Below are 27,720 nucleotides of genomic sequence, written 5' to 3' on the forward strand. Positions count from 1 at the left end.
ACTTTCAAAAGTGTTATTTTAACACTTATAGTGGTTCCCATATAAACACTGAGGGAGTGTTAATTTTAACTCTAAGGTAGTTAAATCTACCAAATCTAAAATTTGCAGTGTGAGTTTGATTAAAAAATACAGACTGTTGAATGTGCTTTTAACAGAAATATTCTGTAAACTGAATTTATGAATGTTAAAAACAGCAGATTACTGGCAACCACAGCTGCTGGTATTTTTACGTAAAATCAAAAAATGAAAAAAAAAAAAAGAAAAACAGCAAAACGGTTTTTGTGTCACCATTGTGGAGGATAATAGCGACTCTGTTCAAGTCCAAGATGAACTGAGAGTATTTGATGTTATGCTGCATCTTCTTTTGTTTAAAGGTAACTGTGTAGTTACTAATGCTGTCAAAATCTGTTTGCTACTTGCAATCACACATGAAAACATTATTGCATCTAAAGACTTTACATTTTTTTGCACTAAGCTATGATTTTGTAAACTGAACATTGTATTAGTTCATGAAATATGGTCATTTTTTTGTAAATTTATACAGTTACATAAGTATTCCATGTTTTTCACAGAAAGATTCTGGCAACCACAGCTGCTGGTATTTTTTCGGAAATGTAACAGATATTTTACACAATAAGAGTTTGCTAATTAACACTCTCTTGGTGTTGACAATGTTAACACTTTCAAAAGTGTTACTTTTAACACTTACAGTGGTTCCCATATAAACTCTGAGGGAGTGTTAATTTTAACTCTAAGGTAGTTTAAATCTACTATCTAAAATTTGCAGTGTAGGTGGCCATCGCGTGCAAAGCAGAAGCAGCCTGGCCCGCAGCCTTATAAGCTCTGGCTCCGAGGGAGGCAGACAACCTACAGGCTTTGGACGGGAGGCGGGACAAACCCCGCCACGTAGAGGCGCCGCGCGGACAAAGATTGACTGCGATAGCGCGCTCCACTAACGGGATCGCCTCATACCCCCTGGCAGCTCCACCATCAAGGGCGGTGAGGGCGAAGGGACACACAGCACGGGCAGAGAAAGGTGCCCTCCAAGACTGTGTGAGCCTACTGTTTACTTCCGGGAAGAAGGGGACGAGAGGCTTCGAAGGCTTCGCCTTCTGGTCCTCTACGTAGCACCCATCTAGTCGGTCCGGCCGCGGAGCTGGGGGATAAACCAGCTCCAACGCCACGGCCGAAGCAGCCTGGGAAAGCACGGCTAACATGTCCGCTTCAGGATCCGATTTGACGGCGCTCACCTGCCCGGAGGGGGCGAGCGGGTCCGGATCATCATCGGACAGTGAAAGCCCACCCTCCGATGCCGCAAGGGACATCAGATCTCCGGTGTCAGCGAGCGTGAGAGCTACCATCTGGTTAGACGGATCACTCCCACTACCCGAAGCTTTGATGGCAACTGGAGTGGCTCACTCTCTTACGAAAGTTAGCCGCGATCTTAGCTGTGCAACGGTCATGGCATCGCAATGATGACATGAACCGCCCGCGAGCACCGCATTAATATGCTGGACCACCAAACATGAAATGCAGTGATCGTGTCCATCATCAGGAGCCAGGAAACCCCCGCATCCAGAAACGCACAGTCGGAGCGCCATCCTGAAAATACGCACCGCTCTGGAGGACCGGACCCAAAGAACCGCAGGCAAGGGAGAAACACAGCTCGACCGTCTGCCGCCGCGAAAACCCACTCTGGACCGGGAGACACTCGTTCGCTCTGAAGTGCTGAACAGCAGGAGGGACCCTCATTGACTCACTCAGAAAGGATCTGAAGCAAAAAGGATGGCGTTTGCTCGCTTTAGGTGTGCTTATATGCTGAGATAATTGGCGATGCAGCACATCTGCGCAAGCTTACGCTGCCAATTTATTTTCATTCATTGGCCCGTTCAATACTCTCCAGACAAGCGGCTTCTGATCCGAATCCTCCCATTCGTGGATTCAATCAATCCACTCTATGGCACTGAAGTTCCCCAACCAAAGGGGAACTGCTAAATTTGAGTTCAGATTAGAGGACCACGAGACTTTATATATTTAAGAACCTGCAAAATGCAAATGATCAGAGCCTGTGAAACCTGCTCCAATAAACCAATTCACAGATAAACTATAAATATAATCATTAAAAATATGAAATATAAATAAAGATTTAGAGGTAATTAAATAAAATAATGATTAAAATACACTGATTTCCTGAACTGTTTAAGAAAAAGAGCAACTTTCATTTGAGAAGCAGCAGTTTGTAGTTTCTCCACTAATGCTCTTAAATATATCTGGACATTTCCATCTCAATCAAAACACTTTTAATGTTGTTGAGCGGAGAATAATTTACCTCAGTGTGTCCAGTTTACAGTGTTGACTCTTCAGTCCATCCTTGAGCTTCTTCACTCCTGAATCCTGCAGGTCATTGTTACTCAGGTCCAGCTCTCTCAGCACACAGTTTGAGGATTGTAGAGCTGAAGACAAACTCTCACAGCACTGAACAGTGAGTTTACAGCGCTGTAGTCTGTGTAGAGGACAGTAAAAGACACGTTATTATTGTGTGTGAGTGTGATGTAATTATTGAAATGCCTATAATGAGTGATTTCTCCTCATAGGGAAAAGGAAAAGACTCCTTTAACTATTCAGAGTTGCTTTAATGGTCACATGGAGGAAGATCAAACATTTGTATTTCATTATTACATAAACTTTATAAAGAGAAGATCTCTGAACCAAAATGAGTCGACCAGACAGATTTTGTTTTTTGCTATTTCTGTTCTTATATTTCTGATATTTCAAATCCATTCAGATCCTCATATTTGTTAAACAAAGCAAGACTCTCATATAATATTAACAGACAGAAAATATGACTTTACAAACTGTATTGTAAATAATTCACATCAACATCTTCATATTAGTCAATAATATTCCTGAAATTAATATAAAACTGACTGAATATAACTTTACTCACATTAACATCAGTAAATAAAGAGACTCAGTGATGGGCTGAACATCTGCAGAAACACAGCTCATTTAGAGACGCCCCAAAAACACCACAGAACACCAATCAATGATCATTTCAGCAGAAACTACACTAAAGAGCAATATTATATCTGATATAAACAGGGTTTCTCATATTTGACTTCACATTAAATACAAAATATTCACAATAAATAAACAGATATTAAATACATCACAGCATATGCTCAATACCTCATCAGACTTTACAGCATTTCACAATGTAAAAGTCATTTGTGGCAGCATTTATTAGATGGAAATGTTTTTATTTTACCTCAGTGTCTCCAGTTTACAGTGTTGATTCTTCAGTCCATCAGAGAGAAGCTTCACTCCTGAATCCTGCAGGTCATTGATACTCAGATCCAGCTCTCTCAGCACACAGTTTGAGGATTGTAGAGCTGAAGACAAACTCTCACAGCACTGAACAGTGAGTTTACAGCCCTGTAGCCTGTGTAGAGGACAAAGTGCAACACAATCAGCAGTAAGAAATGAGCAGTGTTGAGTGTTCATGAGTCCAGTCTACAGTGATAAAAACAACACTGGAAATAAACTATATATATATATATATATATATATATATATATATATATATATATATATATATATATATATATATATATATATATATACTGCTCAAACAATAAAGGGAACACTAAAATAACACATCCTAGATCTGAATGAATGAAATATTCTTATTAAGTGAAGTTTATGTATAAACAAGTTTCGAGAGGATCACATGCTTATGATTGCTAGCAGCTGACCCGCATTATCTAATTTACTACGATCCAATCAGATGACTCCTAAACTACTATAAATACCCTGGGGTTTATTCCATTGCTATCTTCGTTTTGAAGACCAAGCAAGCAAGCTCCCTTCAAGCCAGCTACCTTCAAGCCAGCTACCTTCAAGCCAGCTAACCAGCAAGCCAGCTAACCAGCAAGCCAGCTAACCAGCAAGCCAGCTAACCAGCAAGCCAGCTAACCAGCAAGCCAGCCAACTAACCAGCAAACCAGCTAACCTTCAGGCAGCTAATCAGCAAGCCAACTTCCCAGCAAATCAGCCAACCAGTAAGCTAACCAGCAAGCTACCATCCAGCCAGCAAGCTACCATCCAGCCAGCAAGCTACCATCCAGCCAGTAAGACACCCAGCCAAAAATAACTTTCACCGCCACCATCGTCAACCTCTATCAAGTCAACCCTACGCTAATACATCATTACCATGAGCAATTTCGACAACAACAACATGGCCGAAAACCAAGAGAACAACCCTCAAGACCTCCCCACTATCATCGTTACCCCCCCCAGCAACATTCCAGCCTGTAATACAAGACCCCCAACCTCAAAACGAAAGTTTAACAAGAGGACGAAGAATTACCCGCTCCGCTATCAACAGACCACCTCGCCACAGATCACCATCGCCAGCAACATCCAGAACAAATATCGTTTCTCCTACCTCTTCTTATGCCTCTGCATCCTCCTTCATCCAGCCATCAAAAAGAATAACCGTCACCGAACTCAGGAAACTCCTAGCCGATCATCCACGCTCCCCGAAACTTCAACAAACCGGAACTGTTAAAATTATACAATAACGCCACTTCAGACTCTCACCCCTCGCTTAGCCCTTCCGCCGGACCAAACACTCAGAAGTCCAATTCCCGCTATACTCCCTATACCCAACATCCCCGCTCTCAAACTGGGAAAAGGAAATCAAAACAAAAACATGTCTCAAGCCACACCCCCTCAGAACAACTCCCTCAGGCAAGCCGGCAACCTCAGATGACGTCACCTCCAACCCTCCAGCAAGACTCCAATCGGGATCCCAACAACGCCATTCACTCTCTCACGCAACCCGGATCTACACCCTTCTATTGGCCACCTGCTCCCCCTAGCGCCCAAACCAGTCCTCACATGCCTTTCACCTCAGCCTTTCATTTCAACCATCCTGCAATCCCTCTAAACCAATCTTTTCCTCCTCAGTCTTCTACCTCTTACCCTCTGCCTTCATTTCCAACCTCTTCAACCCAACCTACTTTCCTCCCTCCCGCTTCTCTTCCCCTCGCTCACACCAATACTGAACATGTCACTCATCCGACTCTTCCCACACCAGTTTCTTCACCACGCCCCCCATTCACTCTTTACACAGCCACACCCCTCCCTCCGCCTCAGAATGCCTTAGCAATGGAACCACCTCCAGTCTCCAGTTCAACAAGAAACCAAATCCTAGCAGGTGCAGATATAGATCTCTTTTCACTCCTTTCACCTATTACACCCCCTACGGCAGAACGCCAGGTAAATTGCGGCGATTTCACAGTCACACTCAAACCACCATGCAACACCCATTCTCGCACTTTATCTCTGGCCGAATTCTCCACAGCTTTCGCTCGCTTCACTGACGTCATCTGCTCAGTCTTCCCCCACAGGAGACGCGAACTGAATGACTACATGGCTATTATAGCCGAACTAGCGCTCTCCTATGGGGGTACACATTTCTACACGTACCATAAATTGTTCTCCGCTAAATGCGCTATCAGATTGACTCAGTGAAATCAAATTTCTTACTGGGGGGCCGTAGATCTTGAACTCCACAACCGAGTCTTTCTGGGATGCCGTAATTTATCTTGCGCCGTCTGCCGCTCCAGTCTTCACCCCACCACATCCTGTCCCTTTATCACTCTCCCCTCTGATTCTGCACAACCTCCTAAATCCACTAGTTACGTCCCCCGCCCACCCAGCGATAATCTGCCTTCTCTTCTCTCTCCTTCTTCTAATCGTCCTATCTGTCAAAACTTCAATATCAGCAGGTGTTACAGGGCTCCTTGCAAATATCTACATTTATGCAGCTACAGCGGAGGCGCTCATGCCAAAGTGATTTGCCAGGTGTTAAGAGCAAAGAATAAAAAATCTAAAAATTACTTGTCGACTCCTGTGAATGTTTCTCAACTTGCCTTTGAATTGCGCTGTCACCCTGATACTAACTTTTCTGATTTTCTGATTTCAGGTCTAACCCACGGATTTAACCCGGGCGTTTCAGCTCTCCCTGCCTGCAACCTATTCTGTCCTAATCTGCAATCCGCTACTACTGATCCCGAAACTGTTGATATGTTAATCAAAAAAAGAAAATGACAATAAATTCATGATAGGACCTTTTTCCGCCCCTCCGTTCAGCGTTTCTCGTATTAGTCCAATCGGTGTAGCAACTAGGAAATTCTCTAATAAAAAACGATTGATTATCGATCTCTCCGCTCCGCATAACTCTATATTTCCTAGCATTAACAGCACCATTCCTTCAGACGAATACTCACTGAATTATCATGATATAGACCAAGCAATTTCGCTCATCAGATTAGCCGGTCGCAATGCTTGGCTTGCAAAAATCGACATTTCATCCGCCTTTAAAATCATGCCAATTCACCCAGACTTCTGGCACCTTTTTGGCATTCATTGGCGCTCACAATTTTACTTTGCAGTTCGATTAACTTTCGGCTGCGAAAGTAGTCTAAAAATTTTCGATATGCTTTCAGAAGCATTATGCTGGATTTTATCCAATAACTACGAAATCCCGCATATCATCCATCTACTCGATGATTTTCTCCTTATTTCCCCACCTTCTTCTCCTCCAGCTAAGCACCTATCGATCACCCAAAAGGTTTTCAAAAATCTAGGCATCCCCCTTGCAGAGGAGAAAACAGCCGGTCCCAGCACTTCCATAGAATTTCTGGGCATCAACTTAGATTCGAATAAATTTCAAGCATCCCTTCCCAAAGAAAAGATCGACCGCATAATCTCCTTAGCTCAAAATTTCCTCGAAACAATCATGCACTAAACGCGAACTGCTATCTATTCTCGGGCATTTCAATTTCGCGATGCGCATAATTCCCCAAGGTCGCCCGTTTATTACTCACCTCCTCCAGCTCTCCTCCTCGGTCCCCGGTTTAGAAGATACCATACATCTTTCTAAACCCAGTCGCAATGAACTCAGCTTATGGATCTCCTTCCTTAAGCAATGGAACGGCTGTTCCTTTTTCTATAGCGACCTAATTTCTTCCCCGGTGGATATTAATTTATTCACTGACGCTTCCCCCTCAGTCGGGTTCGGCAGCTTTTACTAAGGTCACTGGTTCGCTTTAACGTGGCCCCCGCAGATGCTCAGTCTACCCAGAAATCAGCAATCATCTGCGCTTTTCGAACTCTACCCCATAGTCGCAGCGGCGCTTTTATGGGGAGATGAATGGTCCGCCTCTAGCATTCTCGTTCATTGCGATAACGAAGCTACCGTTTATTGCATCAATAAAGGACGCTCGCACGCACTTCCAATTATGCCCTTACTAAGACGCCTCGTTTGGACGGCAGCCAAAAAACAATTCATTATAACTGCTAGACATGTTCCAGTTTGCAAAAATCAAATTGCTGATTCTCTCTCTCGCTTTCTCTTTCAGAAATTTCGGCTCTTGGTACCGGAGGCAGACCAGCATCCAACACCTGTTCCACTCTATTCACAAATGATATTGCCATAAACCACCCATTACACCGCCTCCATGAAACTTCCATATCTCTGATCCTTCACGCTGTAGCACCAAGGACCCTTCAGTCATATCTCACAGCATGGAAATCTTATAAATATTTCCATACCCTGTATCAAATACAGTTCCCAGATTTTTCATTGCTTACCATCACCTCATTTATTTTTCACCTCCATACAGCCAAAAATATCCAGGCAAGCTCCATTAAAAGCTACCTTAGTGGGGTCCAATTTTTTCACAAATTGATTTACGGGGCCACCTCAGAAGCCATTTCTAACGCTCAAACTTCCCTCCTCATTAAAGGTATCCAGAAATCACACCCACCCCATTCCTGACACTAGACTACCCATTACACTCAATATTTTAGCAAAGTGCATACGCACACTGCGCAAAGGATACCTCTCACTCCACACAGCCCGCACACTAGACGCCATGTTTACCCTGGCTTTTTTTGGCTTCCTGAGGTGTTCAGAAATGGCTATCACATCCAAATTCAATCCCGCAATACACCCCACTATATCTGATCTAACACTGCTGAATGCTGAAACACTCGCCTTTTTCATTAAGCAAAGCAAAACAGATCAGATAAGCAAAGGGCATTTTATTTACATATTTAACATTTTTTCCCCCACACAGCCATTCCAAACTCTCCTAGCTTTTCTCCATTCAAGGAGAGCAAAGGAGTCCGACCCACATGCCCCACATTTTACTGATGATGCTAACCATCCAGTAACCCGTTTTTGGTTTCAAAAACATCTGAAAGTAGTCCTTCGCCTTTCGGGCGTCTCCCCCGAATTGTTTTCCAGCCATTCATTTAGAATTGGCGCAGCCACCACAGCAGCTCACAAAGGTCTATCCTCACACCAAATCCAGACCCTAGGCCGCTGGTCCTCCGATGCCTTCAAAGCTTACATTCGCCTCAGCCGATCCCACCTCAAGACAGCCCAGCTAGCCCTAATCAGCTAAATTCCAAACTCCAGCTAGGGGTACGAGCTCGACCCTAAGTAGGCTTGAGTACGCTTGTGTATGGGTGCGCATGGGAATGTGTGTGGTTGCCCGCACAGATACAAAGTGAGTTTGCACACGTATACATGCTAATTTGCACGTGGTTATGTATATGGGTGTGTGCGTACGTCTAGGTATGCATATGCACATGCAAGCAAATGAGTATGTGAGCCTAGGAGCATTACATGTCATGCAGGTCACATATATGCTCTTAACTTTCCTTTCAAACCTACCATGCTCCTTCCCTCACCATGCTCTGACCCCCGCAGGGGTCCAATCCGAGCTTCGACTCTCGCGAGTCACCCCTAGCCCATCCCCGGCCACCCCTTCACTACCACCTCCAGTAAGAGCCTGCACTACCCCCTCCCTCTTCCCGACTCTCACTGCCCCCCCCCCCCTCCCCATAGCTCTGACACCCGCAGGGGTCACGCTGAGCTTCGACTCTCGCAAGAGTCACCATTTGCGCCGCCCCCCCAGGCCTTTAGAAATGGTATGTACGCGCATGTTATACGCATACATCCGATGTATACCTGTTCCGATGCGTGTGCATGCACATGCCGAAACAGGAATAGACGCACGTGCATGCTCACGCACGCAGGTTATTCCCTCTCTCCTTTTCTTCCTTTGGCGTCGAGTTCCTCCGCCCTCTCTTTTCTTCCTTTCTCATAGGCCATTAATCCTCAGCTCTAACTCCTGCAGGAGTGACTTAAACGAGCTTCGACTCTCGCAAGAGTCCCGCCCCGGCCACCTCCTGCTGCAGTCTCCACCGCCCCCTCCCTTTTCCAGACTTCAGCAGGAGAAATGCCCACAGCAGCTCTGACCCCCGCAGGGGTCGGTCCGAGCTTCGACTCTCGCAAGAGTCAATCACTGCCCATGCCTGGCCCTTACCATATAATAACCATATATATTCATATATTTATATATGCATATATACTCCTATATTCTCATTTTCTTCTTTCTGGCGTCGAGATTCTCCGCCTGGCAATTATCTGCCCCTTCTTTCTTCCTTACAGCGTGAGTGCTCCCGCTACTTTTACCCTTCTCTGATCTTCCCCCTTATCTCCTTACCCTCCTATTCCCTCAAATTCTTTTCCAGCGTTAAGTTCTCCGCTAACTGTCTTTCTTTCAGCGTTTTCGCTATGTTCTTTCTTTCGCTTAGGCCCTCAATCCTCAGCTCTAGCTCCCGCAGGCTTCAACTCCTGCCGGAGTTCAGGCCCTGGCCACCTCCCACCCTCTCATGCAGGAGTCTCCACCGCCCAAACCTTTCCGACTCTTTCTTGAGCAATCTAACCCCAGCTCCCACCCCCGCAGGGGTGTATATATTTGAGCCTTGACTCCCGCGGAGTCAATCCAGCCCTGCCCTCACCCCGCCTAAGCTCTAGCAGTCTACTTTGCTCTGCTCCCGTAGGAGCTTCTCTTCCTAAGCTATCAACGCTATATCCAGCAGCCGGATATGGCTTTGTTACACCTGCTTTTTGGGGGGCTCTTCAATACGCGGCTGCTGTCCCGAGCTATACAAAGGCATTTTGGGGAGTTCTCGAGATCTACCTGAGCTCAAACTCCCCTCACGCCTTGCAACGGGAGGGAGCCCTGGGCTCGAGGATCTCATGAGCTCAGGGCTCTCTCCCGGGACAGCATGCCAAACAAGCTTTTATAATTAATCATCAGCTAAGTGTGAACTCTTGAAGTGAAGTTTATGTATAAACAAATTTCGAGAGGATCACGTGCTTATGATTGCTAGCAGCTGACCCGCATTATCTAATTTACTACGATCCAATCAGATGACTCCTAAACTACTATAAATACCCTGGGGTTTATTCCATTGCTATCTTTGTTTTGAAGAGTCCCTCCTTCCTCCCCTACTCCTCCTTCTTAGACGGGTGACACGGTGGCCCAGTGCCTAGCACTGTCGCCTCACAGCAAGAATGTCTCTGGTTCCTGGCTTTACCAAAACAAGCAGACATTTCTGTGTGGAGTTTGCACTTCTCCCCGAGCTCACGTGGGTTTCCCCCGGGTTCCCCGGTTTCCTCCCACCGCCTAAAAACTTGCAATTAAGTCAATTGAACAATGCATATTGTCAACATAGACACGCTTCTAGTTAGTAATTTATTTCAAGAGCATTCACTTGCTACAGCAGGGGAGTTCTCGAGATCTACCTGAGCTCAAATTCCCCTCCCGCCTTGCAACGGGAGGGAGCCCTGGGCTCGAGGATCTCATGAGCTCAGGGCTCTCTCCCGGGACAGCATGCCAAACAAGCTTTTATAATTAATCATCAGCTAAGTGTGAACTCTTGAAATACTTTGTTCTTTACACAGTTGAATGTGCTGACAACAAAATCACACAGACATGATCACTGAAAATCAAATGTATTAACCCATGGAGGACTGGATTAGGAGTCACATTCAAAGCTGTAGTGAACTGCAGGAATTGCTGACACACTCCAGACTAGGGATGCACGATATCTCGGCCCCTATATTGTTATCGGCCGATAAACGCTATTTTTAAGATTATCGTTATTGATCTGATGTCTTTATTAGGCCGATATAGTTAAGCTGATAAAATACGTAATTGTACAGACCTGCGTGCCACGCTCGCGTAGGCGGAACTTGTTCAGACTTGTCCAGTGCACTATAATGGATCTCTCCTCACACTGTTTATTCCTTCAAAGTCCGTCCTTTTTTTCACGTGGCATTGCTGTAAGTTAATAACTCAGTAAGTAACCACGTTTATTATCATTGTAGATATGCTTGATTGAGTGTCATTGTGTATTTTGCTTTAAATCGCCTCAGGAAAAATATTACATGTGGAAACCTTTCCTGCTCTGTCTCTTTGTTGTGTTAGAGATATCAGGGGAGATTCACTTATTACTCCAGGACCGAATAATGTTAGTTTCAGGGTGAACTATTTTCATTGCAGCTGGTGAATTAAAGAGGACACATGTAACTTGGTCCAAAATATTTATTACTTTCTGTGTGGTACAACAAATAAGCCACCAAAGAGGCAACATCACAGAAAATGGTCTCATTGCGAAAAAAAAACCGCTCCTCTTTTCTCTCTCCTGTCTCACACACACCCCAAACTGCAGCCCAGTCCCGTTGAAGGACCCGCACATTTTACAACACGTGTAAACATAACGGTTGTTTGTAATCTGATTATTTGTTATTATCAACGCGTTGCTGGTCATGTGTTGTTGATGTAAGATAGTATTCAGTTTGATCGGAATATTCATATTGATTATAACGAGCTCGCGTGAGAGCTGTCACCGCACGCGCATGCACACACACACACACACACACACACACTGTAGCACGGGGGAGAGGCGAGAGGTGAATCCAGTCAAAGGGGCTCTTAACTAGCCGCTCATTCTGTCTTTATATTCTGCTCTGTGTTTGTCATAAAGTCAGCTCAATGCAGGTTTTGTATCAAAATCTGACTCTGATGGCAACTCTGCCTCTACAGTTGAGTAAAACTCTCAGCGGTTTATCATAAACTTTTCATCGATCATTTTCCCGTGATTGGTTATCGGTATCGGCCAAAAAATCTATATCGGTGCATCACTACTCCAGACACATGGACATTTTCAGAACAAGAATATTTATTTCATTTAAAATATACTATTTATTTATTTATTTAATCTACATTAAACTAAACTAAAGCTGTATTTCCCCATTCATATGACTGTAATGAATTATTGAACAGATTATTAATAACTAATCAGAGAGCATTTTACTGAGCTCAGTGTAAAGTTTAGTGTTTAGGCCTACAGTAAATGTAATATTAGAGGCATGTCTGCGGCGAGACGGCAATACTGTGTCTAAAATTACACTATTTCTCTGATCAGAAAACAAACACAATTATCCAAGAGCAACACTGTGTTAGATTTGAGCAAATACACATCAACAAATGTCCTATTTTCAGCTGGAGGAGCACAGGGATTTGAGTTATTTTCCAGGATAAACTGTAAAGCAAATGAAGTAGATTATTAAATAAGTACAAATGTTGTTTGTGTGAGTAAAAAGTCAAGAAAAGTTTGTTAAATACGTTTAGAAATGCTGAAATAAATGAGCAAATAAGGAAACGGAACACTGCCGCCGCGTCCCCATGCAGTAATATGGTGTATTAGCGATCTTACAGGGGGACGATATGGCCAGCTAAAGATTTTCTGTTAAAGCAGGGCAGTGATTCACTAAACTGATCTGAGTCTTCAGTGCAGACTGATGTGCGTCTTCTGTGATCAATCAATGAATACTCACAGAGCTCTTCTGCAGTTTCTCACAGCTGCTGTCAGTCTCCATCTTCCCTCATCTGATGTGTTGAATTTATTAAAGTCTAACTCATCCAGCGGCTCCTCTGACATCTCAATCATGTAGGAGATTGTTGAGCAGTGAGCAGGAGAGAGTTCCTCCTCTGAGTGTTTGTCTGATTTCACAAACTCCTGAATCTCTCTGGCCAGAGTCTGATCTTTCACCTCCAGCAGACAGAGGAACAGATTGATGGATCTTTCAGCTGAGAGACGGTTATCTCTCTTGATCATGTCTTTGATGTACTGTGTGATTTCTCTGATGTTCTCTGAGCTCTTCTCTGTGTGTGTCAGCAGATCATGGAAGAGTCTCTGATTGGACTCCAGTGAGACGCCCAGCAGGAACCGCAGGAACAGATCCAGATGACCATTACTACTCCAGACAGCTTTAACTACTGCTGAACTGAGCAGATCATACAGAGACTTCTCATAGCTGGACTGTAGATATTGATTATATGAATATTCACTGTCAATAATCAACCTCAGTGGTTCTGTATTCTTTGTTAAATGACAGTGTAACATAAAGAAAGCAGCCAGAAACTCCTGAAAGCTGAGATGGATGAAGCTGTAGACTTTCCTCTGATGAATCACAGATTCCTCCTTGAAGATCTCAGTGCAGATCCCAGAATACACCGAGGCATCAGTGACGTCTACGCCGCTCTCAATCAGGTCCTCCTCATAAAACATCACATTGCCCTTCATCAGCTGTCTGAAAGCCACATCAGCAAGTTTGAGGATCACTCCTCTGTTGGACTGCAGGAGTTTCTCTGAATTCCTCTCTTCATACTTCTGCTTCCTCATGTTGATCTGAATCAGCAGGAAGTGGATGTACATCTCAGTCAGAGTTTGAGGGATTTCTGCCCTCACGTCTTCTTCCAGGAGCTTCTGAAGCACAGTGGAGGAGATCCAGCAGAAGATGGGTATGTGGCACATGATCTGGAGGCTTCTTGCTCTTCTGATGTGGGAGATGATTCTGCTGGCTTGATGCTCGTCGCTGATTCTCTTCCTGAAATATTCCTCCTTCTGAGGGTCAGTGAATCCCTGAATCTCTGTCAGACGCTTGATGTATCTGGAGGGGATCTGATGGGCTGCTGCTGGTCTGGAGGTGATCCAGATGAGAGCAGAGGGAAGCAGATCTCCTTTCAGGAGGCTCCACATCAACACAGCCACTGATGAAGATTCAGTCACAGCACAAACTTTCTCCTCATCTGAAAAGTTGAGTGTGATTCTGCTTTCATCCAGACCATCAAAGATGAACACAACTCTACACTGCTCATAAATCTTGGGCTCCAGATCTTCAAGTTCAGGATGAAAGTCCAGCAGAAGTCTGTGAAGACTGTACTGATGATCTCTGATCAAGTTCAGCTCTCGAAATGGAAGCACAAACATGAAATCTACATCCTGATGGTCTTTTCCCTCGGCCCAGTCCAGAATGAACTTCTGCACAGAGACGGTTTTCCCGATTCCAGCGATGCCTTTAGTGAGAACAGTCTTGATCTGGGCTTTCTCCTTCTTGATCTTCTCCTCATGTCCTGCTCCAGCTGAGGCTTTAAAGATGTCGTTGCAGTAGACTGGAGTGTGTTGTGAGGGTTTTGTTCTGGCTCTTTTCTCCATCTGTAAAACCTCATGTTCTTCATTCACTCCTTCACTCTCTCCTTCTATGATGTAGAGCTGTGTGTAGATCTTGTTCAGGAGGGTTTGAGTCTCTCCATTGTTGATTCCCTCAAATAATCTCTCATACTTGTTCTTCATGCTGGTTTTGTGCAGCGCTTTGACTCTCTGAAGTTCATCATGTTCTAGTTGGAGTGAATCCTGCTGCAGGTCTCCAGTCTGATCATCTCCATTCACACTGCAGGAACAACAACAACACAAATAGTCTATGAGTCTTTAATATTTAAAGTTCAAATCATGACCGTTTTCAGTCAACACATTTATCAACATATAAAGATCATCTGTTTGATGGGACTGTCTGCATATGAATGTTTCATAAATCACACATTGTAAGGCTTGAAGCTTACGCTGCTATTCTGAACCAATAGTCGGAAACAGAAAGCAGTTGAAGGATAGCGTGTTTAAATCCATTATTTATCTGACTCCATTGTAATTAATCTGACTCCATTAAAGTTGTTATCATCATTGATAAAGAGAAAGAATCTCTACGTTTTAAAGCAGGCAAAGTTGTTTATTAAGTTACATGTTTAAATATACAGACAGTAGAATGAAACAAACTAGCATATTGTAAAAAGAAATTAGCTGTAACATATGCACTGCTGAGCAACAAAGACAATGAAACTGCCTTTGTTAGCATATGAGGCTACGCACCAGTGTGCGGGAGATGCAGAGTAAAAGCCATTCTCCCCGATCAACAGTTACCTTTCCCTATTATACCCTGAGCAAAGCATTGTCAAACATGAGTGAAAACCAACCCCCAAAACCAGCTGAACATGAGAACAAAGTTGAAGAGATGAAGTGGGGGAGAAGTACATTAACATACTCTCCTCAGGCCATGACCCAACATTAGTAAATATATTGTAGATTGAAACACAATTAATCGATGTCTCTGTTGATTTCATCACTACAACACTGAAGTCATAAACTGTCAAATGACACCAAACATGACAAAGTTATCTGAAAGAAGAACACAAGCAGATGAATTGTGTTATGGTGAAGAGCACATGGTTACTGTAAGCAAATGGCAGAGATGTGTATCGGAGCTGTGAGGAACTCTGCCTCACCAGGAGGACCCATCCCATGCTTGTGTAACCGGTTTTATTTTTGTAAATGTTATAGTGACACACGGAGGGTAGGATACACCCACTGGCGTTGGCACGTACTCTTTACTGCGTACACCTGGGCAGCTCATTAGTGGGAGTGCGTTGATAGTCAGCCCTTTAAAAAGGCGTCTGAGTAACTCATATGACATCCCGAGTGAAGGTGAAGCCTCTGTGGTCTGAGAGCGTTTCCTTTTGTCCCTGGTTGGCCTTCTGTTGGTGAGCTGTTTGTTTTTTTTTTGTAGCTCTTAGCTAGTTTTAAGTGATCATCTTAACAACAACTGCTTTGATTATTAGAAAGGTGTATGCGTGTGCGCACAAAGTGACAGGTGCCGTTCGCAAAGTGTGCTCTAGCCTGGGTGAGTTGGTGATTTTTAGGGTTTCTCGTTAGTTTTCAATAATAATCTAAAGGATGTTTTTATTATTAGGAAAGTGTGTTTGTGAAGAGGTGAGCGCCGTTCGCAAAATCTGTTCTAGCCTATGAAACTCATCTAAGAAGTTTGTTTGGATTTCAAAGAAGGGTTCGTTCACTTTTTAAAAATCCTTTATCTTTCTCTTAAATTTGTATTTTTAGGAGGTGCGGCTTGAAGGTGCTAGCTGTTGTTTCATCGCATTTATTCGCGGCTGTTTTTTTCTAAAACTGGTCTTATCTGCTGCGACTGCTCTTCGCGGACATTCCCTTTTTAATTACTATGGCGAACATTTTATGTACTGTATCTTGCTCTTAATCTACTATCCATGTTCAACGTGATCCTATATGATTCATTGTGAATTCTATGCCCTGTGATTTTTGTGCAGTTTGTTTCCTGTGAGTATTTTTGGCTGTGTATATCCACAGGTGGGCGGAGGAGCTGTAATATTGATGCTGAATTGAAGGGGGGGTTTGTTGAATTGTATGGGTGTAATTTGTCACTTGCTTTAATATTTTGTATACACTGATTTGCTGTGTTTACTGAGTGTCCCCGTCAGTTAGTGTCATTTATTGCGGTCCATTTGCACCGAAGCTGTTTAATGGGTAACTGTGAGAGCATTTTAAAATTGTTTTAAGGTTGTGTATGCCATAGTGAATTTAATAAATTTTTGTATTACGTTTGTAAGTCACGTCTCTGTCTTTAATCAAAAACGAACCAGCAGGGTCCTTCATATTGTTGTAACTTTTGTGTTAATCAAACAAGTGTTTTTTTAGATGGATGTTCCTGGGTAGTAACCTAGCTCGTCCTGATTTTGCCAAGTGCTAGTTGTCCTGAGACCAACATAATTTATGATGACCCAGGGACATCATTTCTATCAGCCAATCAAACGTTATTACGTCATCATTATGAGCCTCCTGCAGAGTCCGCCAAAAACGCAAATTCAAAAAAGAAAAAACACACACACACACACACACCCACGCACAGGCAACTGCCATTTTCACCAGTGAAGAGGACAGGTGAAGAGGACAAGTGAAGAGGTGAGATCACCGGTTTTCTTCTATAAGTTTACAGAAGCATTAATGATTGTAAAATTCATATGTGTTTATGGATTTGTCCTTTTTTTCCAGCGAAGTAAACGAGCAACGTTTAACTTTTGTTTGCATTAAGTTAGCCTAATTAGCCGTCCCTACCTAACGTTAGATTAGCGTGCTGCTCTTCCGCTACTGTGATTTACTTTCTGGTATTAATTAAAACAAGCTAACAATATTGTTTTGAATATTTAAATCTAGCAAACGTTATTAAACGCCACTAAACTTACCCTCTTGCTAATTTAGCGACCTTTTATTCTAATAATTCGGTTTTTAGCATGTATTATGTCAATTTCATTTAAAGACACACCAACACAGCACTAAAGTTAGTTTAAACACAAGACAGTAGGCTATTTGAGGCGTTAACTACTGTGAATCACTGCAAAAATTCAACTAACGTTAGTGATTTAATTTAATACTTTTTTCTGTTAAATATGTTAACCTCAGGTCATCATCACTGATTTATTAATATTATTAATATGTTAATCTCAGGTCATCATCACTGATTTATTAATATTATTAATAAGTTAATCTCAGGTCATCATCACTGATTTATTAATATTATTAATGCGTTGCAGGTCATCATCACTGATTGAATAATTAATATTAATATTTTAACCTCAGGTCATCATCACTGATTTATTAATATTATTAATATGTTAACCACAGGTCATCATCACTGATTTATTAATATTATTAATACGTTGCAAGTCATCATCACTGATTTATTTATATTATTAATATGTTAATCTCAGGTCATCATCACTGATTTATTAATATTATTAATACGTTGCAGGTCATCATCACTGATTTATTAATATTATTAATAGGTTAATCTCAGGTCATCATCACTGATTTATTAATATTATTAATACGTTGCAGGTCATCATCACTGATTGAATAATTAATATTAATATTTTAACCTCAGGTCATCATCACTGATTTATTTATATTATTAATATGTTAATCTCAGGTCATCATCACTGATTTATTTATATTATTAATATGTTAACTTCAGGTCATCATCACTGATTTATTATTATTATTAGTAATTTGTTAACCCCAGGTTATCATCGCTGATTTATTAATATCATTAATACAATAACCCCAGGTCATCATCACTGATTTATTAATATCATTAATATGTTAACCTCAGGTCATAATCACTGATTTATTAATTTTAATAATACGTTAACCTCAGGTCATCATTGATTTATTAATAATATTAATATGTTAACCTCAGGTCATCATTGATTTATTAATATTATTAAAACTTTAACCTCAGGTCATAATCACTGATTTATTAATAGTATTAATACGTTAATCACAGGTCACAATCACTGATTTATTAATATTATTGATACTTTAACCTCATGTCATCATCACTGATTTATTAATATTATTAATATGTTAACCTGTGGTTATCATCGCTGATTTATTAATATTATTAATACGTTAACCTCAGGTCATCATTGATTTATTAATATTATTAATATGTTAATCACAGGTCATCATCACTGATTTATGTATATTATAAATATGTTGACCTCAGGTCATCACTGAATTATTAATATTATTAATATGTTAATCTCAGGTCATCATCACGGATTCATTAATATTATTTGTATGTTAACCTCAGGTCATCATCACTGATTTATTAATATTAATAATACGTTAACCAGAGGTCTTAATCACTGATTATTTTATATTATTAATACGTTAACCTCAGGTCGGCAATTTATTAATATTATTAATATGTTAACCTTAGGTCATCATCACTGATTTAGTAATATTATTAATACATTAACCTCAGGTCATCATCACTGACTGATTAATTAATATTATTATGTTAACCTCAGGTCATCATTGATTTATTAATATTATTAATATGTTAACCTCAGGTCATCATCATTGATTTATTTATATTCTTAATACGTTAACCTCAGGTCATCATCATTGACTGATTAATTAATATTATTATCTTAACCTCAGGTCAACATTGATTTATTAATATTATTAATATGTTAACCTCAGGTCGTCATCACTGATTTATTAATATTATTAATACATTAACCTCAGGTCATCACTGACTGATTAATTAATATTAATATGTTAACCTCAGGTCATCATTGATTTATAAATATTATTAATATGTTAACCTCAGGTCATCATTGATTTATTAATATGTTAACCTCAAGTCATCATAGCTGATTTATTAATATTATTAACACTTTAACCTCAGGTCATAATCACTGATTTATTAATATTATTAATACGTTAATCACAGGTCACAATCACTGATTTATTAATATTATTGATACTTTAACCTCATGTCATCATCACTGATTTATTAATATTATTAATACGTTAACCTCAGGTCATCATTGATTTATTAATATTATTAATATGTTAACCTCGGGTCGTCGATTTATTCATATTATTTCTATGTTAACCACAGGTCATCATCACTGATTTATTTATGTTATTAATATGTTGACCTCAGGTCATCACTGATTTATTAATATTATTAACATGTTAACCTCATGTCATCACTGATTTATTAATATAATTAACATGTGAACCTCATGGCCTTAACTGATTTATAAATATTATTAATATGTTAACCTCAGGTCATCATCATGGATTAATTAATATTATTAATGTGTTAACCTCAGGTCATCATCACTGATTTATTATTTATAAATTGTTAACCTCAGGTCATCATCACGGATTTATTAATATTATTAATATGTTAACCTCAGGTCATCATCACTGATTTATTAATATTAATAATACGTTAAACACAGGTCTTAATCACTGATTTATTTATAATATTAATACGTTAACCTCAGGTCGTCAATTTATTAATATTATTAATATGTTAATCTCAGGTCATCATCACTGACTGATTAATTAATATTAATATGTTAACCTCAGGTCATCATTGATTTATTAATATTCTTAATATATTAACCTCAGGTCATTATCACTGATTTATTAATATTATTAATATGTTAACCACAGGTCATCAGCACTGATTTATTTATATTATTAATATGTTGACCTCAGGTCATCACTGATTTATTAATATAATTACATGTTAACCTCAGGTCATCACTGATTTATTAATATTATTAATATGTTAACCTCAGGTCATCATCACTGATTTATTAATATACAGGTCATCATCACTGATTTATTAATAATGCGTTAACCTCAGGTCATCATCACTGATTTATTAATATTAATAATATGCTAACCTCAGGTCATCATCACTGATTTATTAATAATACGTTAACCTCAGGTCATCATTGTTAATATTGTGGATTTTTACTTCATATTAGCAAATTCGGGTCAGAATTGGTATTTGCTAGATGTTGATTTCATGCATAAATTGTTTTTTTCTAGATAAGGTAAATAAAAGTAAACAACAAAATGCATTCTTTGGAGAGCAAACATTTGTAATATTTTGTATTTGTTTTATCTATCTTAAAGTTTAAAGTATTTATTTTTTAGGTGTTTTATGGTTGATAAAGACCAGGCTGAAATCAATGCCATCCGTAAGGTGTTCAACGAGTCAGACATTCTCCTTTGTTGGTACCATGTAACGCAAGTAAGTACTAAGTTAAGATACTGCTTTTGTTTGTCCTCATTTTATAGATTCATATTCTATTTTTATCAACTGTCATATTAATATATTTTTTTATGTAAATCTCTAACAGTATTACCATTCACATTTTTTCATCTTCAGTTGCTAATGAATCAGTGGATTGAGCTTAAGCTTATTTCACATTGCAACATGTCACACAACATACTGTAATATTACTTGACATTATCTGGGTATTATTGTGCGTTTATGTCAGTCATCGATGCACTTAAGCAAAGAAAAAAAAGTAGCAATAAGCAATAACATAAATTGTTTTTACTTTGATTTGAGTACCCCTTAACTTGAAGCTTATGCTTGATCCTAATTTCGAATGTGTCATGGAAGTTCTGACCATATTAAATATGTTGTGTTACGTTTTTCCACCATTTATTACACACAGGCAGTAACTCGTTGGCTGTCAATATCTGAATCTGGTGTGAGTGGACCTGAAAAGGCAGATGCAAGAGCGCACATCATACAGTTTATGTCAGAGATGAAATGCTGTTCAAAGGTGTGTTGCTATTTGTTTTATAGTGCTTTCACACCTACACTTTTGTTTCAGAACCTGTCTCGTTTGGCCAGTTCGCGCGGTTCGTTTGGCATATGTGAACAAGGCAATTGCGCTCTATTCCACGCCAAAGCAATCGCTCCGAGACCGCCTGAGTGAGGTAGTCTCGGCTCGATTGAAACGAACCCTGGAGCGGTTCGATTGCAGTGTGAAAGTGAACCGCTCCAAGAGCAAAGAGCAACAATGTAACATTTGTAATGTCTTTTTCGGAACAACTGAATCGATTCACAGATGTGAAAGCACCCTTATAGTACAATTGTATGTTCTAATGTGTCATTCTACTTTGGTAACAAGCTTGTAACATGCATTTTTAATATGTGAAAAAATAATGTTAATGACAGCTAATATAAAATGGTAACCCACATACAGTATGAAGAGTTCGGATGCAAAAGTCTCTAAGTCAGGTCTCAAACTGCTGACCCTCAAACCATTTGCGGCCCTGCCTCCTCCTCCATCCGGCCCACAACTGACATCAAAAATATAATGATATTTGGCCCATCAAAACATATATTTTTGAATCGCTATCATTGTTGTGCTATCACATACTTCTGGTTTTGACTCCCCACCTACTGGACATTTAAAGTTACATTTTAGGTGACAGGGTTACTTTCGATTTCTCTCAGTGTGCGGTCAAGAGTAACACATGCAGATTATTTCCGGGGCTGATTTAAACATTGAAAATCATGTACGTAAGCGCTCTATTTTTGTAAATATTCAAGGGTCATTTGATTATACTCAGTTTTATACCCCCTGTACTTTGTTGTACAAACACCTTTTTATGGCTTACACATGTTTGTGTAAATATGATAGTCTTGCTAATATTCGATTCAAATGGTCTTATGAATAGATTTTCCTCGTATACATATTAAGATTTGGATAAATGTGTATTAGTAAAATTTTACTGTTGGCTGTATTAAACATGTTAAAGTAAATATGAATATGTACATCCTTATCCCCTCTTTATTTTTACCAAAAAGAATGATATTGAGAAGAACGATTGCCAGCAACGTCAATAAAGTAACCCAAACTACATTCTACTGTCGTACGCTGAAAATTTGCATATTTTCCAGCCTTTATTGTTTATGCTGTTATTTAACTTTAAAGGCAATGAAAAAAACACACCTTACCACAAAAGTTCAATTACAGAACCTACACACAGGAGCTGTAGAAAAAAAAATTTTAATTTTAAGAGAAATTTTAAGATAACACTTGCATCTGGCCTCTTCTCACTCACACACAATTACTCTCCTTCAAAAATGAATTTATGCTGCTTATCAACTGTGTTCAGATATAAACTAGGCTAGGTGTGCAGAGTTTCATAGATTAACTTTACATATTTTACACACATTTGTAAGCATTCCATTTGTATTAACAATCTTAATTAATAATTGATACCTTTTTAGGTCAGTTTAAAGTACATTTCACAGCATGAGCTAAATGTTTTTGTTTTAAATAAAGATATATTTTAATTCTGTTCTGAATAACATTTCAGATCATAGATCTTACTTAGTCCAAAAGGAATTGATTAAATTTATAATAATTTGATTAAATGGGAAACTATGATGCCTTTTTATAATTTATGATAACTTTGCAACTTTTCTTTTTTGTTATAAACATGGATTGTTTGGTGGGTCTGTTTTAGTTACTGCAAATAGTATTATGTTATGTTGGTTTATCCAGTCATAGACCTACAGTGATTTAGACAGTATAAGAACAATAAAGATTCTCAGTAGATTTACCGCACACACTGGGGTATATATCTGTGTGAAGGATTATTTAATGACCTAAAAATCTACAGCAGTTCTTATGCTAACAACATGAAACATGATTTTCCTTGTCAATTTTTACAGGCACAAGAATTTAAGGAAAAGGCTGAGATGTTTCACTGCCAGTTTAGGAACTTCAAATATGTCTGCAAGTACTTTAGGAACAACTTGGAGACAATTGGTCATCTGTGGTCTAACTTTGGAAGATGCTATAAAAAGAGACTCTGACACAAACAGGGAGACTGGTCTGAAATACTTGATACCCCCATGAAAAACGGAAGTGTTGGCAGGTGTGCTTACCAGTTTAATATTTGATCTGCTATAGTTAGAAATCAGACTGTTATATCTTTTAAGCGTAACGCCTGTTTCACACCGCAAGCGTCAGCGGTGCATGTTTTTTTTTGGCGTCCATGTTAACAGATTAGAGCTTTCATACCGTACGCAGCAGCGCGTCAGAGCGAGGTGTGAGCGTCGCTGAAGCAGCAGTGCAGCGATAGTTTCGGCGCTGGGTCTATTTTTGACGCGCTGCTCACGCTCAATTAAAGTGACAGTGCATTGATAATAGGGTTATAACAATATACCGGTATGACGGTTTACCACGATTTGAACGTGCACGATTATCATACCATGAACAATTGCATATCAACGGTTTTAACCCTTAAAGACCGAGACAGCCGCCCGCGGCTAAAAATAAGTATTGCTCTTAAATGTTTAATAACTTTTGATCCGCTGATCCGATTCATACAATTCAAAGATTGGCATAAAGAAGAGAATCTCAGCTTTCCAGCGCTGTATCACATAACATTCGCGGACTTTCAGAGGCTCCGGAATCAGTGCGGTTACGTCATCAAAATTTGACAACGCTGATTTGACAAAGAAACGCTGGTCACTGTGTCTCCTTACAAATCAGACATGATACATTGATGCATTGTCCCTCCTCCATGCCCAGATTGGTTCAAACTCGCTATATCACAACCAATAAGCATAGGTTTCACTTTTGTTTGTGGACCAAGCTTTTTGAACAACACGGAATGAGAGATAGGCATACATTTCTGCGCGGCTAAATAAAACGCAAAAAAAAAAAGTTTTGCATGAAATAATTCTCATACTAAGTACTTTTGCATGCACAGCAGCACAGAAACATGACAAAACAGTGACACAGCAAAGACGAACTGCTGCTCTTGCTGTTTTCAAAAGACGCAAATGAAGATGCAGCTGTTTGTCTGCATTCCAAATCCATATCCACAGACAACCATATCCATGCTGGCACATAAAACCTAAGGATGTTCCATATTGAATCTAGTTTCGTTATCTAACTATTTATAGTATAGTAAATATTTATATCTATTTTTTACTGAGGATTTGCACCATGTTTATTTGGACTTTATTTGGACTTTGACACATTATTTATTTTCTTAGTTTTATTTGTTCATTGTAAGTGGTGTTGTTTATAGTAACTAAAAATATATTATTTTGAAAGTCAAATTTGCTTCACTGTTCTATTATTTTGTAACATTTGTAACATACCGTATACCGCGAAACCGTCAAACCGTGGTATTGTTTTAGACGATTATCATACCGTGAAAAATTCATACCGTTACAACCCTAATTGATAATGACCTAAATACATTGAATGACAGTAAAAAGTAACAATTTTACTCAATAAATGCGTCAATAATATCAACCGATTTATATATAGTCAATCAAATGAACTTAAACCATTAAAAACTGCAACAAACCTTTATTTCGGCCCGAACTACAAAACCAATAGTTAAACAATTTTAGTATCAGTTTTCTTGGCGAGGGTAAGTGATTTACGGGAATTGTAGTCCATAGCAAAGTGTATTGTGGGTAGTGTAGTTCGACATGCATGCTGGATGATGTGAACTCACTGTGTGCTGTGCTGCTCAAGCAGAGGAAGAAAGCTTTATTCGGCTTTGCTTTATGTTCGCTTAAGTTATTTCACCTGGGAGCTGTTTGCACTGTGAACCTGACAACACAACAAATAAGTAAAAGAAGGGCATGCATTGATCACTTTTATCCATCTCATCCTTTGCACGAGCATGAATTAACGTGCTGTTACTCTGCAGCTGGACACATACTGAAGTGGATCATGTAAAAATATAATTATAACTATACTGTATAGATATTATAACTATAGGCTTACAACATCCTGTCAATCAAAAACCAAATGACATGATATCACTGGCGATTGTCTTCAGACGTACTCCTCATAGAGTTTGAGAAGCATACAGTACTGTTTGATCTATAAAATTTGTAAAAAAGATTTGCAGGTTAAAGAAACAGCATAGGAGGAGGTTGCCGTTGGTCTTGTTGCAGATAAAAAGTTTGAAACGTTTATTTGTATATAGAGAGACATGGGTATCTAGATTGAATAGACAGCGATAGGTTGATCTCTGCAGCAGCTGCCGAAGAGCTGCGCGCTGCAGACGCAGCTGGTGTAAAAGGCAAACACCTGCGTGCTGCTACTGCTCGACATACGCGCTGCTCACGCACTGCTTTCGCTTGCAGTGTGAAACAGCCGTAAGGACTTATTATGCGGTTCTGTTGCCATCTTGTGGATAGAAAACGTCAACTGTCGCCGACGAGCTGTCTCTCAGAAATTGTAAATATTTTAAAATAAGCACTATTCTTGCAAATAAACTGCATAGTTGCAATCAAAACAACTACATTCTCGACTAAAAAAAGCCTAAAAAGTATATTTTATTGTGTCACAGCAATAATATTTGTCAAACTGTAGTGTCTGCTGTATGTGGGCGGAGTTATACACAAAGGGTAAAAAGGTAGTACGGATGCTTATATTACTTAAATATATCACGGCTATCAGTCAATTTCAAAATCCAGACAGAACTGTTGTGTGTGTATGTATTTATGTATGTTTATATATATATATTTATATTTACTATTTAAAATAGTAAATATATTAAATATTTTATTTATAAATATTTATTTATAATAAATATTTAATAAATATATAAATATAAATAAATATTTACTATTTTCCCAAGTGTATATAACCACTACTGTAAGAAAATGTCAGAATCTGGTACATTCTTTCTGCATTATCTTTGCTTGAACTGACCCAATCTAATCCTGTTTATATGAATTGAACCTGCTCCCGACCAGGTTTGAGCTACCAGAACTGTTGCTATGACAGCGACTCTCGGATCAGTTTTGAAGAACGAAATGATCCTGGATCGTGTCAAATCGTCATTATCCAAATCCAGCTAACTGAGTAATCCATGTACGAAGAACTGACCCCATATACGAAGAACTAAGAAGAAAACGCAAAGAAAACAAGTTTTTTTTTATTTTATTTTGTACAGTATATCTGATATCAGTTTAGAACATAACATTTACAATAGAACAACTGTCTAAAATGAAATAAAATTCTAATTGTAAAAACGTAATCTGAGTTTTGTTTTTGTTTACCACCTTAGTTGTGTACTAAGCTTATTTCAGGCAGTCCTCTAGAAAGGAAAAGAAAACATCAACTGCGAGAGGTCCCAAGAAATGAGTTGCCAAATCAAAGCATGATTCAGGGCCCAGGTTTTGCACATTTATCTTGTTCAATGCTCCTCCTGAAAAAAACAAAACAAAACAATAATATTACTTGCAATCACGAGTTGCCTGTTATACAAAATTACAAAAGATGCTAGATTTTGATTTTCTAGTTGATAAATTGACTTCTTGATAAAGGGACTAGACAACAGGCTGAAAGGTTTGTACTATGTTAATATTACAATAAAACACATCACGTTTAATAAAACACTATAACATCTCCAAAAACTGCTACTTTTTCATGCCAAAAGAGAGTTTGTGCTGCTGGGCATAGTAAATCTGAAATGGTTTTACACAAAACTAAAATCTAGAAGCTCAATCCTTAAAATGTGTATAAAATTATAGCTTTAAAACGACTTAAAGAGTTCATTAGGTTTTAAAGAGTTAAGGAAGTCTGAACAAAATATTTATTGCTTGTTTTTATGTAAAAAAAATAATTATATATATATATATATATATATATATATATATATATATATATATATATATATATATATATATATATATATCATCAGTGATGATATTAATAAATCCGAGATGATGACCTGAGGTTAACATTCTAATAATATTATAAATCAGTGATGATGACCTGAGGTTAACATATTATTATTAATAAATCAGTGATGAGGACCTGAGGTTAACATATTAATAATATTATTAAATCGACGAGCTGAGGTTAACATATTAATATTAATACATCAGTGATGATGAACTGAGGTTAACATATTATTATTAATAAATCAGTGATGATAACCTGAGGTTAACATATTAATAAATCAGTGATGATGACCTGATGTTAAGATATTAATATTAATAAATCAGTGATGACCTGAGGTTAACATATTAATAAATCTGTGATGACCTGAGGTTAACATAATAATATTAATACATCAGTGATGAAAAACTTGAGGTTAACATATTATTATTAATAAATCAGTGATGATGACCCGAGGTTAAGATATTAATAATATTAATAAATCAGTCATGATGACCTGAGACCTGAGGTTAACATATTAATAATATTAATAAATCAGTGAGGATGACCTGAGGTTAACATATTAATAATA

At 39.1% G+C, this 27,720-nt stretch overlaps 1 protein-coding gene across 1 annotated transcript in view; it reads right to left on the bottom strand.

The window, feature by feature from the left end:
- Positions 1 to 2,325: 2,325 nt before the first annotated feature.
- The window catches only part of LOC137490961 (protein NLRC3-like), a 42,255-nt gene continuing 16,860 nt past the window's right edge, over positions 2,326 to 27,720 (bottom strand). Inside the window, exons 5-7 of the mRNA XM_073949081.1 lie at positions 12,773 to 14,668; positions 3,269 to 3,442; positions 2,326 to 2,503 (exon numbers count right to left, since the gene is read on the bottom strand). Coding sequence (XP_073805182.1) covers positions 2,326 to 2,503; positions 3,269 to 3,442; positions 12,773 to 14,668 — 2,248 coding nt within the window. The remainder of the gene's footprint in view (positions 2,504 to 3,268; positions 3,443 to 12,772; positions 14,669 to 27,720) is intronic.

Source organism: Danio rerio, chromosome 4, assembly GCF_049306965.1.
Source record: "Danio rerio strain Tuebingen ecotype United States chromosome 4, GRCz12tu, whole genome shotgun sequence".
Classification (NCBI taxonomy): domain Eukaryota; kingdom Metazoa; phylum Chordata; class Actinopteri; order Cypriniformes; family Danionidae; genus Danio; species Danio rerio.